Here is a 16,339-nt window from a genome sequence, read left to right as displayed (position 1 = left end):
TAGCAGCTCCCAACATGGCGCAAATTTACATAAAAAACAACAATTTGATATTTTCAAAAAATGAATAAGTTTAAATATATTTAATAGTTGCGGCGTATTATCAGTCCTGGGCTTATAGTTATAAATAAGTATTTGACTTGCAAATGTATAAGAACCTTTATGAGGGACAGCATAAATAGGAAATTTGCTTGCTGCTTGTATTTATGAGAGAAAGAGTACCTTACTAAGTTGGCGAGGAAAATGCGCGGCCATTTTAAAATATATATGGCGATTCGCTGGGACGCCAGACAAATAAATTACACTTTTAGCTCTCCGCTTTTGTTTCCCTTTTCAAAAATATCCGAGAAGCCTATATTATTTCTGGTTCGTATCAATAAACGAATGTATTAAGAAAATTATTCTTTTATATAACCTTTAAAAACTGGTCTGTTAATTAAAACAACGTTTTTCTAAACCAAACACTTAAGCATCTATCACTAGCAAAATGTATGCTAACAGAACAATAAATTAATTTATAATATATTGGTTAAATAGGTCATAGATGTACGTTATATCCAGCATAAACCAATAGTTGACAACAAACCAAGCTACAGAAAACACTTCATTGAAATAAAGATTTCATATTTTAATAAATGTCGGTTGTCAGACCTGTCTACTTAAAAAAACTTATATTTCATAGGATTAGTGGTATAGTTTGCTCATCGTTGCGAAAATAATAAATAAATTAAAAAAAACAAGTTCGGTTATTGGTTATTTGAAGCTTTGCTTTATCCCAGCCTTGATAAACGTCTATATGCGCAAGTTGTATAAAGCGTTTTTAAAGGCTATGCTATTCATTGGCTTAGTTTGACAATACCTAAGGACGACTGATAAATCAGTATTGTGAAGTTGATTTTCCATTTATCAAAAACAGACTTTAGGGAATTTATTATGACTCAATATCATTTAAAAAAAAAATTAAACGCTACTGCTGTCGACTAGCATAGGTTTAAAATAATAAATTTGCGTATTTAAAGTGTATGGAAAATGGGTTAAAAATGCAGGGTTTTAGGAAGCCATTTTTTGGCACAAGTCACTTGCCAATTGTCCTGCAGTAGAGCAGTTTAGAAGTGACGGGAGATTAGACGTAGACTTCTAGAAGAAAGAGCGGACAAACGTGAGCAAAAAGTAACCTCCGCAATGCGCGGCAGCCGCTGGCCACATCCATTGCTGATAGTAAAGTTGATGCCGCTGCCGATGCTTCAGCTGTATACCACAATGGCTTGTTCATGTTTCACGCATGACGCCACGTTAATTAGGCCCGCGCATTCCGTCACGATGCTCGCGTATTTTTACTGAGGTCCGCGCCTGATCGTGATAGAGTAAGGACGCCTCCCTACTTGCCAGACGACTGACAAAGACGTTTCGGGTGAGTAAGGGTCCTAGTGCAAGCAGTAGTCAACGAGGCTTGACAATTAAATAAAATTCCCCAAACAAAGCGCACAAATCTTGTTTGTCGACACCATATAATGGTAAAACAACGTGTCAGATGTATGCATACTGATGGCCTATAGGTGTCGCACTGTAGCAGTTGTACTTGGAAATCTAAAACACATTTGAATCGCCAAGTCCCAGATCATTGCCCAAGTCAAGCCATATAAGAGCAAGTTAACTTCAAGTCAAGTCATTGACGTAAAAATAAAGCATAAAACTACTAAAATTGATAAACTCGTCCGATTATGAGCCACAACTGGCAGCATATGGCAAACAAATTGCTTCATGTCCATAAATTGAGATTAGTATCTCAATTTTATTGATAAATATTTAATGAAAATACCTAATTTTAACCCAAGTTATTTGACACAATGACTTAAGTCCAAGTCTAATCAATTTTGTCAAAATAAAATTACCATAGAACAAAAAATAAATTAAAACTTTATGCAGCTGTTTGGCATGATAATACCAATTACCTAATAAAATACGTCATGCCCAGTTTTGTCTGATAATAAAACTGTTTTACATTTTGCCTTGTTTTCCAATTCAGCAACGTAGGTCGTGCCATGTTAAGACGACACAATAGTGTCGCAAATATAAAGACTTCATGAAAAAAAACGACGCGACGCAGACGAAGTAGCCTCCGTCATCCGCCCCTTTGTCGCCACGGGTCGTGACCTGGTTGCGTAAAGCGATTGGACTATCCTGACCGTCGAGTATGTTTTTCACACTACCTCGATTGTTAATTGCTATAAAACCGACAAGTCGATCCGCCGTGTTTGTGACGCAAGCGCCAAAATCCACGACGTCCATTATTGGTGGCAAGGTAAAGAACAAGAATGGTGATTCTGCTTTACGTACAGAAACTTAATCAAAATATAAAAAATCGAATATAAAAAATCGAAAATAAAGGCCAATAGACATTCTTGCAGGAAAGGCGGCTTCGAATTGACCAAACCAAAAACATCTGTCATCGCTCCAGATTGCACGAAAGAAAAATGACACACGACCTCCAAGAATGGGGACTTCCCTATAGGTCGGTCGTGCGAAAAGCAAGAATCTCGGTAGATTTATGGTTTCTTGGTGCCTTCGCTCCGATCCTGGCAGCTGCGCGTCCAACAAGCGAAGTGCACGAGAACAATGGCCAAGCGAAGCTTGTTTACGTTGCCCTCGATGTATGTCAAGGTACCAGAAAGCAATAACATGTCCACATTTGAGAAAATTTTTATCGTCACTCGCAACTAATCGCAATCATAACACTTCAGCACGCCTGGTCACCTTGCTGTCCCTGTACCTAAGCTAGTGACCAGCCACTCAAGCAAGCTTGCGTCTGTCTGAGAAGTGGAAGATAATCTTAGGCATTATTTCAATAAATAAAATAATTTCGCTCTATAGTGTTCGAGCTATTTCAAGTCGCTTAATAATTTAGGTCTTATTTGTTTTCAAAAAAGCTGACAAAAAGTCAATCTAGTTTACGCTACACAATATTGTATTGTTGTGTGACAACTAACGCTTATTTGATACTTAAAAAATACAATAAGCACTTTGGAAGTGCTTGTTGCGAGAACCCTGGTCATCCCGTGTACGGTTCAGCACGCCATGTTTCCCGCCGCATATATTATTTTGGCCACGTCACGGCGGAAATATTAGTTTGTGATTAAGACGTTTGGGAATTTCCACACCCATAAAGACACGAGGGGCTATTTAATGAGCTGGGTTTCCTTCGGAATGAAAAAAGGCGAAATCGTGCGACACCGTATTGCTTTCTGAAACATGTACGAGATTGCTGAATAAGGTATTTCATGATGGCGACTCCACACCTTTCAGCGTTACGAAAAGCATTTCAACAAACGTCGGTTATAACTCATCAATATTAAGAAGTGGCTACTTTTGGTATGCAGTAGGTTATGTACCATAGACCAATAGCATAGGTGAAGAAAAAAAAACATAACACTCCGATTGTTTGTTGGAAAAGGAAAACACCTTTATAGTAGATTAAAAATACACGCCTAATTTAGTTTGAAGTCTTTCTGTAGAATGCCTTGGCAAAAGACCGATTGTAGTAAACTTGTGTTCAGAGGAAAAATGGCGAGCCATTTGAAGCCAAGATTTGCATAGGAGAGGAAACGGTTTAGCAAAATCACAGTTCAACATACGACGTAGAGCTCAATCTACGCTTGATGAGAAACAGCGCAGTGTATGTAAATGTCTCGTTCTTTTCCAGCGCAACTTACATGGTAATTTGTGATTGCATACATGCCCACATTGGAAAAATGAAATGTCATGGAGTGCGGTGGTGGCGACACAATGCCAACAGTATTTAAATGTTAGGTAGAATTATTGTGACCTGCTCAGCAGGTGAAAGCAAGCAAAGTGTTTCGAAATCTCATGAGATTAAAATACTTTTGTAAGTAAAAAAAGATAAATTTGTACAGCGGTTTATTAATTTATTCGACCCTTTGATTCTAAAGAAGTTAGAAAAAACGTTTCAAATTTATACACACCGTTGACAGATCGAACCTCCTGACTAATGATTCGTTTACAAAACTTATGTCATATATACTTGGTAGGCTGATTTACTAGAGAATTTTAGGCTTAATTTATTGCCAAACTATTATAACGAAATTCAAAGGCCTTACAATTTAACGATCACGTAAAAGGCGCCATTCCTCCGTTATGCTATACTGTGATACCTTATATGTTATTGGTTATACCATGACAGTTACACACGATTTTTTGACCAAGACACATAGTCTTAATTAGATCGATGACTGGATATGTTAAATGGCCTTCTTAATAAAAAAATTATACGAACTACCACATAAAACCGATTCTAATCGTTTTCCCATTTTATATACATTTTTGAAATCTTAATTTAAACTTTTTTTTCATGTCAGAACATAAAATACCAAGTTACGCTGAACTCCAGCATAAATACATGCATCAACGTACTATACGTATGTAGCAAACGTCCTGATTTATAGCGATATTAGGTATATTGAGAGTTGCGTCTGACACGGTGTTTTATTACTACAACTTATATTAAGAATTTTTACGTATTTTTACTTGATTTAATGTTTGCAATCAGCATCATTTTACTAAAACTTACAAGGCAAATTATCTTTATTAAACTTATAATTTCAGAGCGAAAATAAATTTTATTTCAAACATATTTAGATTGTATTTTTTTAGGTTTAAAAGAAAAAAAGTCTACTAAAATTTAGTTAAAAAACAAATACTACAAATCCCTGTCGTGTTGCCTGGTTAACATTGATGTCATGATCGTTCAGTCGTTTTTTTGTCTTAATCGGCGGTTCCATACCTTGTATGCATAACGCTGCTCATATGCATTAAGCAATAAATGCAAACGATGTCTCGAATGGCAAAGTGAAGATGCCAATGAATTAGTCGCTGATTCTCGTCGGAATTTTGAACTTTGTCGTGTCGGGTCAAATCGCTGCTAATTCCGAGTTCGCAATCGCACCAGCAGATCAGCGGGCTCGAGACGCAGGTCGAAGCAAAAACCATTTCCAAGAATGCAGACGAGCATGCCCCGCAATTATCCCACAATTATTAGAGGCCAAAATCTCTGTTGTTGGGTGGTGACTCAAAACGAAGTTTTATTGACGTCACGGTAATCCGTCGTGGCACCGTCATCCTTCATCCAAATGTTGCAACGTTGCTGTTAAAATACATTACAGTCAAATAGAAATGATTAAAAAACGCAACACAAAATCGACAAGAAAGCTGTAGGTTTAACGCGGCGCGGTTTACCGGCAGCCTTGCGGTGTTAGTCGCTGAATGTTTACTTTTACATCTTTGAACCCAGTGAGAAAGGCGGCACGGCGCGAGGTTTGCGAATTCATATGAACGCTGGTGACTTTACTTCTGCGAAGTGTTGTGAAGATGCAATCGCCGCAGCGACTTCTCGCGAAGCCTCGTCAAGTTCAGTCAAACAAAAAAGTTTACTGGTGTGATGATCTAGTTTCTGGGGCACACTAATTTTTCACATGCTCATTTCCAACTGCGCAACTCTGAATGGGGCGAGGGAGGTAATTCCTAGGAAAAAGTAAATTTACAAAAATCACAGTCGAAAAAATTAAATATGGGGACATAGTGTTATGTGTTTACAGACAATTTAACGATTTCAGAGCACCTCTCTTTATTAGTTTACTTGTCATTCATTCTGACAGTCACACACAAATGTAAACCATGTCTAACGGAAAACGAATTAAACTTTTAAAAGCGTAGATAGCGTATTGGGCTCACAAAATATATTCGCCCATTTTTTAGATAATTTTAACAAACCAGGTTGTGATGGCGATTGGCCTCGCGTCTGTATGGCTACAGAAATATAAGCAGGAATTGTTAGAAGTGCGCAGTGGGTTTATCTTGTTAACATTTTGTTGAAGAGGTGCAAGAAATAAATTAAATAACCTAATTTGATATAAAAGTTTAAGTTAACATGTTCACATAGGGCTTAATAAAAATACTTTTGGGAACTGTTATTCATGTAAACTTTAAATGTAAGGTTCAAAATTAAACGACAAAATATATTCGCGCAAAGCTTAAAATTGCATTTAAATAGAATATGTTTACAAATTTTAGGCTTTAATTTTAGAGAACCACGTGGTTCGCATATCTTTTGGCTGAAAACGATTTTCACAAACAGAGTAGTTTACACGAAAACTATAGTTTAAGAAGAGAATCCATTTGCATCGTGTCACCCTAGATTCGACCCTAACCACAGTTTCTCAAAGTTATTTTTCATAGTTAAAATTTCTAAGCGGTAACCAAAGCTAAAGCCTAAGAAAGGCTAAAAACAAGTATAAAAATCACTATTGGCTTAAAATATTTTTATTTTGTTAACGCATTGAAAATCTGAAATGTGTTTTGGACTGATGTTCACACAATGTTACATTTACGCATATTCATGGTCAGTCGACTATTATAGTTTGTTTTTAACAGAATTACCAAGTAACCCGGTTCTTTATTAAGTATATAGGCCAGGGGTTCTTAAACTGGGGTCCATGGACCCCTTGGGGGTCCGTGAACTAGTTTTAGGGGTTTCATGAAGGCCTAATTAAAGAACTAGTGTATACTTAAGAAGTAATTATTTCAAAAGAAAACACTTTATTTAAAAATTAAACGGTTTTGCACTGAATGTATAGTTAGACTCCATTTAACTTTCACATTTTTCGGACCGAAATAAACAGAGTTATGAAGTCTATTTGTATTGTGACGTCATGTCATGACATCATTTTGGAGCATTTCTTGCCTACCGGGTCCGTGCAAAGCAAAAAATTCTAGGGGTCCGCCGTAAAAAATTTTAAGAACCCCTGATATAGGCCTATATATACTTATGTATATATATATATCTATATAGATATATATAGATATATATATATATGCCTGTATAGCTTTATATGTGTGTGTTCATAGAGAAGCAGCAAAAATTGAATGCTTTACAAGAGTCACGACAGTCACGTTTATCGAAACCGATAAACAACAAATAAACTCGGTCCTCAAAAAAGTCAAATAAATTACCGCATTGCGAATATCGTTAAACCCAGTCGTAAAATGTACGTCAGATATACAAACAACTACATAATAATCACTCTGGAAAACGTAGCTAAATACTTCCACCGTGACATGGATACACCTATTCATAGAAACTACATTTAAACGTGCACCTTTTAGACGAGGCAGTGACGTTGCGATATAATTGCTACAATTTCGCCAGCACCATCATATCACGCTTTAGCCAGTTATTATCGTGTTTAGACCAGTTCAAATCGCCCACAGGCTTTAAGCTACGGATGAACTTGTTCGACGCGCAGCTGTTGTCACACTGGTGTTCGTTTTAGTTTTTGTAAACCCAGCGACGGGCGCAACCTGAATAGCGGCCTTGCTCAATTACGTAATTTATTCCTTTTCGGTTTTTCCTAACAGCTCGGCAGTAATGATCTCACAATACGACTAGCGTTGCACTGCTTTTATTTTCAAACTTTTACAACTAAAATTTTATTAGGACCTGTGGACAAACAAAACGAATATTAATAGGTTTGCTGGTACGAAGTCGCCAGTCGCAATTTAAACCTTACACATTTAACTGTTTTAAGAAGTAAACTTGTTATCGACAAGCAAGTACAAACTCAAGTGCAATAACCATCAGTAATCTTAAGTTAATATTGGATGAAATAATTTCTGTCCGTGCCTTCTGAATCTGGTGATGCTCGTCGGAAATTTTAATCACGAGATCACACATGCTGTCGGCTTTTGCGTTCGTATTTACACAATCTTTAGTAAAATACTGTACTGACAAAACAGGTAAACTTTCTAACTGTTCGAAACACCAACACCCTTAAGAATATGTCAAAAGATTTTCGATTTTTTTGCGGAAGTAAAATAAAAACTTCGGAAGATAAAGAACAACAACAAAAATAACAATAATAAGTAAAAGAACAACAATAACAACGAAATATTTGATGTAGCGCAACATATGGACCATCATCGGTCAGAGGGTGTTGGGAGTTGAAACTAACACTAATAAACCGGGCTTTCAGCAAAATAAGAGCGACCGTTTTATCGCAAAACGAGAAATATACAAGCCGCGCACCAATCTTTTTTTTTTCTGTGGGCAAAATTCCACCCACATAGTGAGGAACAGTAAAATAACGGAAAGCAAGAGAAAGAAAATTAAATTTCTTTTTTTATAATACGATTTTTAATAAAGAAAAAATGCACAAAAATGCTAAACCAAATAAAGATACAGAGGGGTGTAATAGTATAATAGAGATTTTTATGTACATAAAACATTGCAAAAACCAATGTACTGAGACTTGAGTTGCGAAACCTCGCAACCTTGATTCTTGGGCGGCACTGCTGTAACGCCAAAGGACGCTAGTGAGCGGAGGAACTGCAGAATAAATTAATCGAGAAAAACAGGCGCCAATAAAGAACGTAATACGCAAACGCACGATATTGACAAAATAAAACTTCGAAACTAAACAAACCGACATGGTTGTTACAGGTGGCGTTCACAACATGTTAAGCGAGGTACATTGAAAGCAGCGCGCTGAACAAACAAACGAAACCTCGCGTTTGGCAACAATTGAAAAGAAACATAAAACGGAGCTGGATAAAACGCTCGCTGATATTTGTCTTACGGCGCCTGACTTAGTCGAGGGGAAAAAGTCGTGCTGCCCGGCCACACGATCGCCCATCCCCCTGGCCCTTAAATATACAGAGTGCGGTTCGCTATCGCCCTAAGATCTGTCACGTTGTTATGTCAAATCGCAAGCAAGACGGTTAGCTGAACGTGCCTCGGTGACGTCACTATTGACAATCCACGTCCGCCGCAAGAAGAGAGTTCGCATCAGGGCACAAGAGGTCGAGGTCTTTTAATTGACTTTTTAACGTTAACATGACCCGGTAAAAGATCGCGAAGTCAAAGTTCGAACAAGACTACATTCTGACAGCGTCGCGTCAAAGTTCTACGGAGCGACATTTCGACCCGACGAAGCGTTCGCGTTGCGCTATAAAGGTAAAGGCGGTAGAATTTATTGAGCAAAAACAAATCGTATTTGCTTGTAGCTTTGGTGGGGGGATGGCGGTCATGGTAATTACCAGTTGTTCCACGTGAGTCTTAGAGCTGGTTGGCGGTAAGAAATCACCATTTGACAACGTAGCGTATGTCAACTCATACGGAGTGCACCGGCACAACCAGCATACCCAAAATTCTACAGACGTCTCGCTGCCCTAAATAGTTCCGTGTATGTGTGTCAACGGTTATGTATGTCGCTGTCAGCGAATAACACATGATATATGGCCCATTTATGTGGCGACTTAAAGCCCACAACGTTTTCCGTCTCTAATGTCATATTATGAGATCTGAAATGGATTTGAATAACTGGCCAAATGGAACTCGTCAAAGAAACGCGTCGTCCAAACCCGATGAGCATTGCACGCTAGTCGTGGCCACTGCGAACACGACGGGCCTGCTCTTCCACGAAGACAACTCCACGCCAAATTGCACGGAAGGGACCGGGTGTGAGAGGAAAACGCGAAAAGTATGCCAAACAGCGAGTGGGACAATTGCATGAGCGTGGTGTGAATTTGCATTGGTAGAGCGCTCAGCCTGGACGAGCTATCACGACCGGATAGGGTTTTCGCGTGAAATGTTATACCTGAATTTTAGCATGTTCGAACTAATCGTGATTGAAAAAACTTTCTAACACTACTTTTTAAGATTAATATCTGGTTTGTGGCTCATAATTACAGGGTTTAATTATCGCGATATGACACTATCGCATGTATGAATAAAATACCAGTTGTCTTACGTCATCCCTGATTCCAAAATTAGCAGCGACGGGTGAAGTTTTACATACTAAACATCGACGCTTTTTTGATGGGACAAAAATTCGCAGAATGACGCCAGAAATCCGCCGGACCAATACAACAGAAAAAAAATACACATTACATGAGCCTACACAAGTATTGAGAAACCTTAGTTTACAGAAGCAGAAGCAAAGTTTGTTTAACAAGGACAGGAAAATCGCTGAGCGCGTCTTATCAACAAACTTCGTCCATGCCTACTTCGCCTCGGGCCAGTCAGATCGTGACTAGTTTTTTTAGCCAAACGCAAAAGACACGAACGAAATCCGGAAATGTACTTGAGCTGTATGCACAGGCCATTGGATCTCGCTTATATAGATATTCAAAGTAAAACTGATCAATTTACATTTAAATCTAACCCCTTCTTAACTAAATGTCATAAAATGAATGAAAACATGAACAACAATACCGAAAAGCGCATGCTGTTTTTAGATTGCCAAATGGGTAAAATTAGTTCTAAAATAGAATATTATTATGTTAAAAGTAATCTCATAATGACAGTTCTAAAACGTCGTCACGTTGGGACTACGGGCTGAAAACGTTACGAAACGTTGGCTGTTTGCGTGACAAACACCAATCGTGTATGGAGGCCCAATAACGATTGAGGCACGAATAAGATAGAAGGGAAATAACGAATGCGTTTAAAATAATTGTGTGTTGCTTTCCAAAACGACGATCTGGAGTAAAAAAACATATGATTTATGCTAAAGTCTTTTCTTTTATCGTCCGTGAGCGTGCATTTTAGCATACTAAATACAATTATCTTGCCTTCCATTTGCATGAGATTTAATTAAAATGACTTGAACTATAGATATCTCAGGTTTACATGACAATTTGGCCTCCGCATGTATGGCGCCTGACTTCTATTAACATCACAATGCAAATACTTGTTGAAAGAGGCTTTGCATATGCGAAAGAAATATCGTATTGGAAAATAAAGCGCAGTATTTATGAATCAATAATTAAATTGGCGCTTCATTAGCGACGCTAAAAGACCAACGGCCTATTGAAGGAGGTCGCAAATTTAAAACAAATAAGCCTAATTTAACTATCGGCTGCGCATTGTATCGTTTAACAACGCACATAATGTGTACTTAATGAGATTTGGATCAATAGCGGAATTTGTGAATGAGGCGAAACGTGTGTAGGGTTGTCAGGGCGGGGCATTGACAAAACTGCTGTTACAAGGAGACAGTTCGTGGTTCAATGGAAAATCAAATAATTCAAACTGATGTATGACGTATTTTAACCACTACGAATACAACGAGTGAGAAACGCAAATGCGATAAGCATAACATTTGACGTATGTCGAATTGGGGCGCGCGGTAAAGCCCTGCTACTGCTGTTGTCGCCAAACGCGCGCTAAAACCACAGGAAATCAGGCGCGGGAGGAATGTTTCATTTGCATATAAGCACATAGTCGGTCTGCGCCGCATTGTCGCCCTCCAAATACATTCAGTAGGCTTTTGTGCGATCACAACAGCCAGCCTCAGCGCTGTGCTTTAAGAATATAGTGGGCGTCAACAACAACGTCGACAGAGCATGGACAACCGACAATACATTAGAAAATATCATGCAACGCTTCCGGATGTAAAAGTAAAGAAGCTATTCGCCTCAAACACATTTGAACGTGCAGAACTGAACCATACGCATTCCAGCACCACATAATTGACAGTAAGCCAAACAACTGTCGTGCTACCGACCTGTTTAAGCGAGCGCTGTCATCAGAATTGTTTCGCGCAAAATAGAAGCACCGAACTTTTGTGGCGTTAATTCTCCTCTTCCAGACAGAGTTTGATGAGCTTCTTCGGCTCTCGCATCTCTGGGTTATCCATCATCACCTTTTCGACGATGACACGAGGGAAAAGGCCACACAAGTTTTTGAACAGGTTGTGACGCGGGTTCACTTGGCTGTCGAGCGAGACCTCGGCAGAATTTGGGGTATGCTGGTTGTGCTGGTGCACTCCGTGCGAGCCTGAGTTGACATACGCTCCGCATCCCTGGTCAAAACCTACTTGTTGTTGTTTTTGGTTGATACGTCGAGGAGGGAAGGTTTTAGGGTCGTCGGAGTTGGCCGAACTAGAGCTGAGTGGCTCGCCTGGCATCGATCGAGATATCGAACCTGACCCATGGCTTAATGGCATGTACAGTGCTGGTTGTACCATTCCATGGTGCATGTTTTGTTGTTGGACCATGCCGGGGTGCATATTTGCGTACGGGCTATATATCATGGGCTGGTGGAGCGGTGATTGGTTATGTTGATTGTTATATTGGAACATTGGATGTGGTTGGACATACGGAGCGTGAGGAGGCATGCTTGCGAACTGCGGGTGGTGATTGGGCATGTTATAGTGCTGAGGATGAACCATTTGGCGCATTCCACCACTACCCTCGTATACGGGTTGATAGGCCCCAGGGGAACTATTCTGTTGCACTATGTTTGGTGGCTGCAAGTTACGCCCAGTTTTGGCGTGTAAATCAGGCGGACCGCCGGAGTCGGGGTATCGGTATGCTTGTTGTTGATGTTGTTGACGCACGAAAGGTGGGTTAGAATAGGGTTGTTGCTGTTGTTGCTGATGGTGTTGTTGCATCATCTGTGCGTCCACCACACGGTGCATGGTATTGTACGGGTTGTTATTGCCGTGCATGTTCTGTACGTGGTGAGGCGAGTTGTTTGACATCGCCATTTGTTTGAAGGCATCGCTTAACCCACCGTCGCTATTGTGTGCATATTGTTGCCGGTTGGGGTCGGGATGGCCCATGACCGGCCACTGGTAGCCGCTGTTATGGTGCCCATGATAGGGTTGCACGTTGCCACCCGTAAGGCGCTGTCCATGATTGGCTTGCGAGGATGCTGAATGGAATGTCGGCAAACGGCCTGAGCTACTGGTTGAGGATCCGGAACTGAGGTCGTTCATCATTTCGCCATCCTTAGGCTTGATCCCGTCACTTCCAGGAAGCATGGTTGGCGTTTCCTGTGTATTTAAAATAAGTCGCGGTTCTTAGTATTTTTCTACCTTTTACAGCGAAATGTCATGGGAAAAGCTAAAATAACACTCACATTCTTGCGTGGGCCCAAATTGCTGACAGTATCCCTATGAGGCTGAGATTTGAGAAACTCCTCTGCAAGATTTTCAGCTTCCATAGACGCCTTTTTCCGCTTCTCAGATTTTTCCTTTAATTGATCCGTGACCGACTTTTGAGAAAATGAACATTCAGGGTGAAAAAATTTGCACTTTTTCCCGTATGTACACTTTTTGCCTGATAGATAAAGAGTGTAACACTGGTCAAAATTTATATAGACTGCAGTCCGCAATGCATATGAAGTAAAAGCCATAGCAAAAAAACAACCGTAATAAAAATTGACGTGTAGAAATAAGTCAATCAGAACTTTATCACAAACCACGTCGCGATCTAAAATAACGGTTCAAAAACCAACGCAAATAAAGTGTTTTTTGTATTTTAACTAGTTTTGCGGCACTTCACCACATCTTACCATAAGGGCATTGCGGTTTTATCTGTTCTTCGCAAGCGGGCCTCTTACGAAGGAAATTGTCAATGCTAGGTCCATTTCTCCCAAGTGGGTCATCGGGTGGCATAAATCTGAGTAACAAAAAAAATTGTTAATTTTGCACGCGGTTAAAACTACAAGTGGTAAATTAATATATTACACTGATGACACTTTTAGTATAAATAAACAAACAGCGAATGTTTATGTGCGTTAAAGCGACCACGACGGTGTCGACGACGTTCCAAGTGATTAATTTTGCGATAGTAGCATTTACCTATCGTTGACAAAGGAATACATTAGCAGTCGCTTTTCGATCAATTCCTTCCACTGTGGCTTTTCATTCTGAAGGTCCCTGAAGTTATCGTTGCTCACAACAACACCGTCGGTTTCTTCGGCCAAACGCAGAATAAAGCGGTCGTCGTAGCACGTCACCCGTATGCCGTTAATGCAACGCGATGGCGTGTACACAAGAATACGCTCTTTTTCAAGCTTGTCCAGTATTTCCCTTTCTAAAAGAACGGTAAAAGTGTATAAGTTCATATACGCCACGTTTTAATTCGACTTTGGACATGTCAGATTGACCTCAGTTATCGTGATTTTACATACAGCTAGGGTCGTGGCGCTACATATTAAAAAACAGCAAAATACCTATAAAACATATTCAAACAACTGGATAAATTACGGCTTATTGTCTTGATGGTGTAAAGTGACAGGGGACAAATTCCAGAACACCCATAGCAGGCGCAAACACAAAATGTACAGCACGCTACAGGGCTTTCCCCAGACAAACAATACAGCCTACTAAAGTAGGCATAACGAATGAAACGGCGAGGAAAGCAATTCATGTTGATAAGCGTTTCAATCCAAAGCTTGGAAAACCCCATATAGATAACGCTACAACAGAATTTTACATACCAAAGTAAATTTTTTACTTTTAAATATAAGTTACATGTGATATGACATGCACAAAAGCATTACCACCGGAGTATTTGTAAAATTTATTTACTGTGCACAACATGCATTATTCTAATTTTAAATGTAAAAATACATTATTTTGGGCACAGTTTAAGTTCAATTTAGTGCTCCGCCTTAAAACATATATTTGCTCAGTATAAAACTACTTGGATGAAAGAGGATCACTAGTTGCAAGCCTTATTAAATTGTTTTGCCAAAATATATATACCTTGAATAGGAGCATCAGGCCTTGGAGACTCTTTTCTATAAGCTGGGATAAAAACAGTAATATCTCGGTGGTTACGACTTCGAAAATAGTCCACAGCAAGGAGAATTCCTTTGCAAGAGAAATATTGCTTGTTCCCATGGCTTAAAAAGCAAAACAAAATATCATTATCTGAATAATAATAATTCTTGCAAAAATAAATAATAATAATTCTTTGCAAAAAAATAAGAACAAACCTCATGGCAACGTTGCTTCCATCAATGACAATAGGTCTTAAATTTAGACTATCATCTTCAACTTGCTTGGGAGGCTCTTTGGTTTCATCAAGAGACAGAGGGCCTCTTGACTGGTAAATATCTTGAGATGAAGGAGAAATTCCTCTTCCAACAAACTTTTCATATTTTGGGTCAGTCTAATTAAAACAGTTTGAGTTGAACAATATTTATGTATAAAATAAAGATCAACAAATCAGAAATCAAGTTATAGAAATTCACAAACCTTTGCATGGTTTACATCCTGATTATAGCTATATTGCAAGTCTGTAAGTGGCATTTGTCCAGATGATCGCAAGGTGCCATTTTCAACAGATGAAACATTAAAAAGCTCCTGAATGATGTCATTTTTGGTTGCTTTATAGCTTATTTTGGATATGACTGATCGAATCTGTATATAAAATACAAATAATCTTAGTACATAATCAGTTTTAGTGTTAACTTAAAATACAAACAACAAAGATATACTTATTATTTTTTCCATACCTGGCTAGTAGTGTAACCAAACTTCAGACAAAACTCAATTTTCATCGCCAAATCTTGAGCTTCACTCTGAAGATTATCTTTCGAATTTTCTAAAACGTTTGACATTGCTTCTTGGGATGAATGAGAAAACAGTGTTTGTGTTTGTGGTTGATAATTAGGATGATGAAAAGGTACCGAGGAACGAGACGTTGATTGCACAATTGAGGATGTACTGTTAGTAAATGATAAGCAGCCACAGCAGGTAGTCACAATACAATGTTCTGAATGTGAATTCATTGTCATATTGCCACTCTCATTAATCTTTGATATAACATTTGCATTGTTGTCAACATCTGACAGCCGCTTGTGTGACTCTCTGCTATAGTTGCAAACATTGTGGTTACAATGTGCATTAGCATGAGAAAAAACAACTTTATCCATTGTTTGATCTTTAAGGCATGCACTACTATAGCTGGGGTCAGAAAATGGAGTTGAGCCATTTAGACAACTCTTTTCAGCCTGGTCCAGACCACTAGCAACTGACTGCATGTTGGAACGATCAGTCAAATTCTTGCTGGATTGACATTCAATACTGCTCCAACTGTGATATCCACTGTCAGAGTTTCTTTCTGCACTGGATTTGGTCTCATTTGACAGAAGCGGAATATGTGCTGTACTGGACACACTGACAGTTCTTGCCTCGTTGGCAGAAGAAACTTTTACATCCATATCTTTTGCAGTTGTAAAAATTGAGGCATTATATTACAAACAAGATACAGTAAATATATTTTATTTGACCTAGATGCGACTGCATCTGATAATAAACACAAAAACAATGTATTTATTCATAGAACTTGTTCATAACTATTAGGTTACATCAGTTGTTGGCCATGATTTTTTTTTTGAATGAGCTATTAACAGTTGGGTTAATTTAAATCCATACTTTTTACATCGTTTTACAAAATTGGCTTAATATATCACTGTGTTTATATACATATATTTCATACATTTATATAGGTCATGTGTAAACACCAATTGTAT

General features: G+C 38.8%; 1 protein-coding gene across 1 annotated transcript; it reads right to left on the bottom strand.

Moving 5' to 3' along the window:
• Positions 1-7,559: 7,559 nt before the first annotated feature.
• LOC146138027 (uncharacterized) lies at positions 7,560-16,111 on the bottom strand. The gene is made up of 8 exons (XM_083393529.1): positions 15,320-16,111; positions 15,060-15,224; positions 14,798-14,973; positions 14,565-14,704; positions 13,656-13,890; positions 13,367-13,473; positions 12,932-13,131; positions 7,560-12,845 (listed from the first exon to the last, which is right to left on the bottom strand). Exons 1-8 carry the CDS (start codon positions 16,025-16,027, stop codon positions 11,640-11,642), a joined length of 2,937 nt encoding a protein of 978 aa, XP_083249655.1. The 5' UTR covers positions 16,028-16,111; the 3' UTR covers positions 7,560-11,639.
• Between the last annotated feature and the right edge of the window lie 228 nt (positions 16,112-16,339).

This window comes from Ascidiella aspersa, chromosome 7 (assembly GCF_963924565.1).
Source record: "Ascidiella aspersa chromosome 7, kaAscAspe10.2, whole genome shotgun sequence".
Classification (NCBI taxonomy): Eukaryota; Metazoa; Chordata; class Ascidiacea; order Phlebobranchia; family Ascidiidae; genus Ascidiella; species Ascidiella aspersa.
Note: the sequence above shows the minus strand (reverse complement) of the source record. Positions and strands in the feature narration are given on the sequence as shown.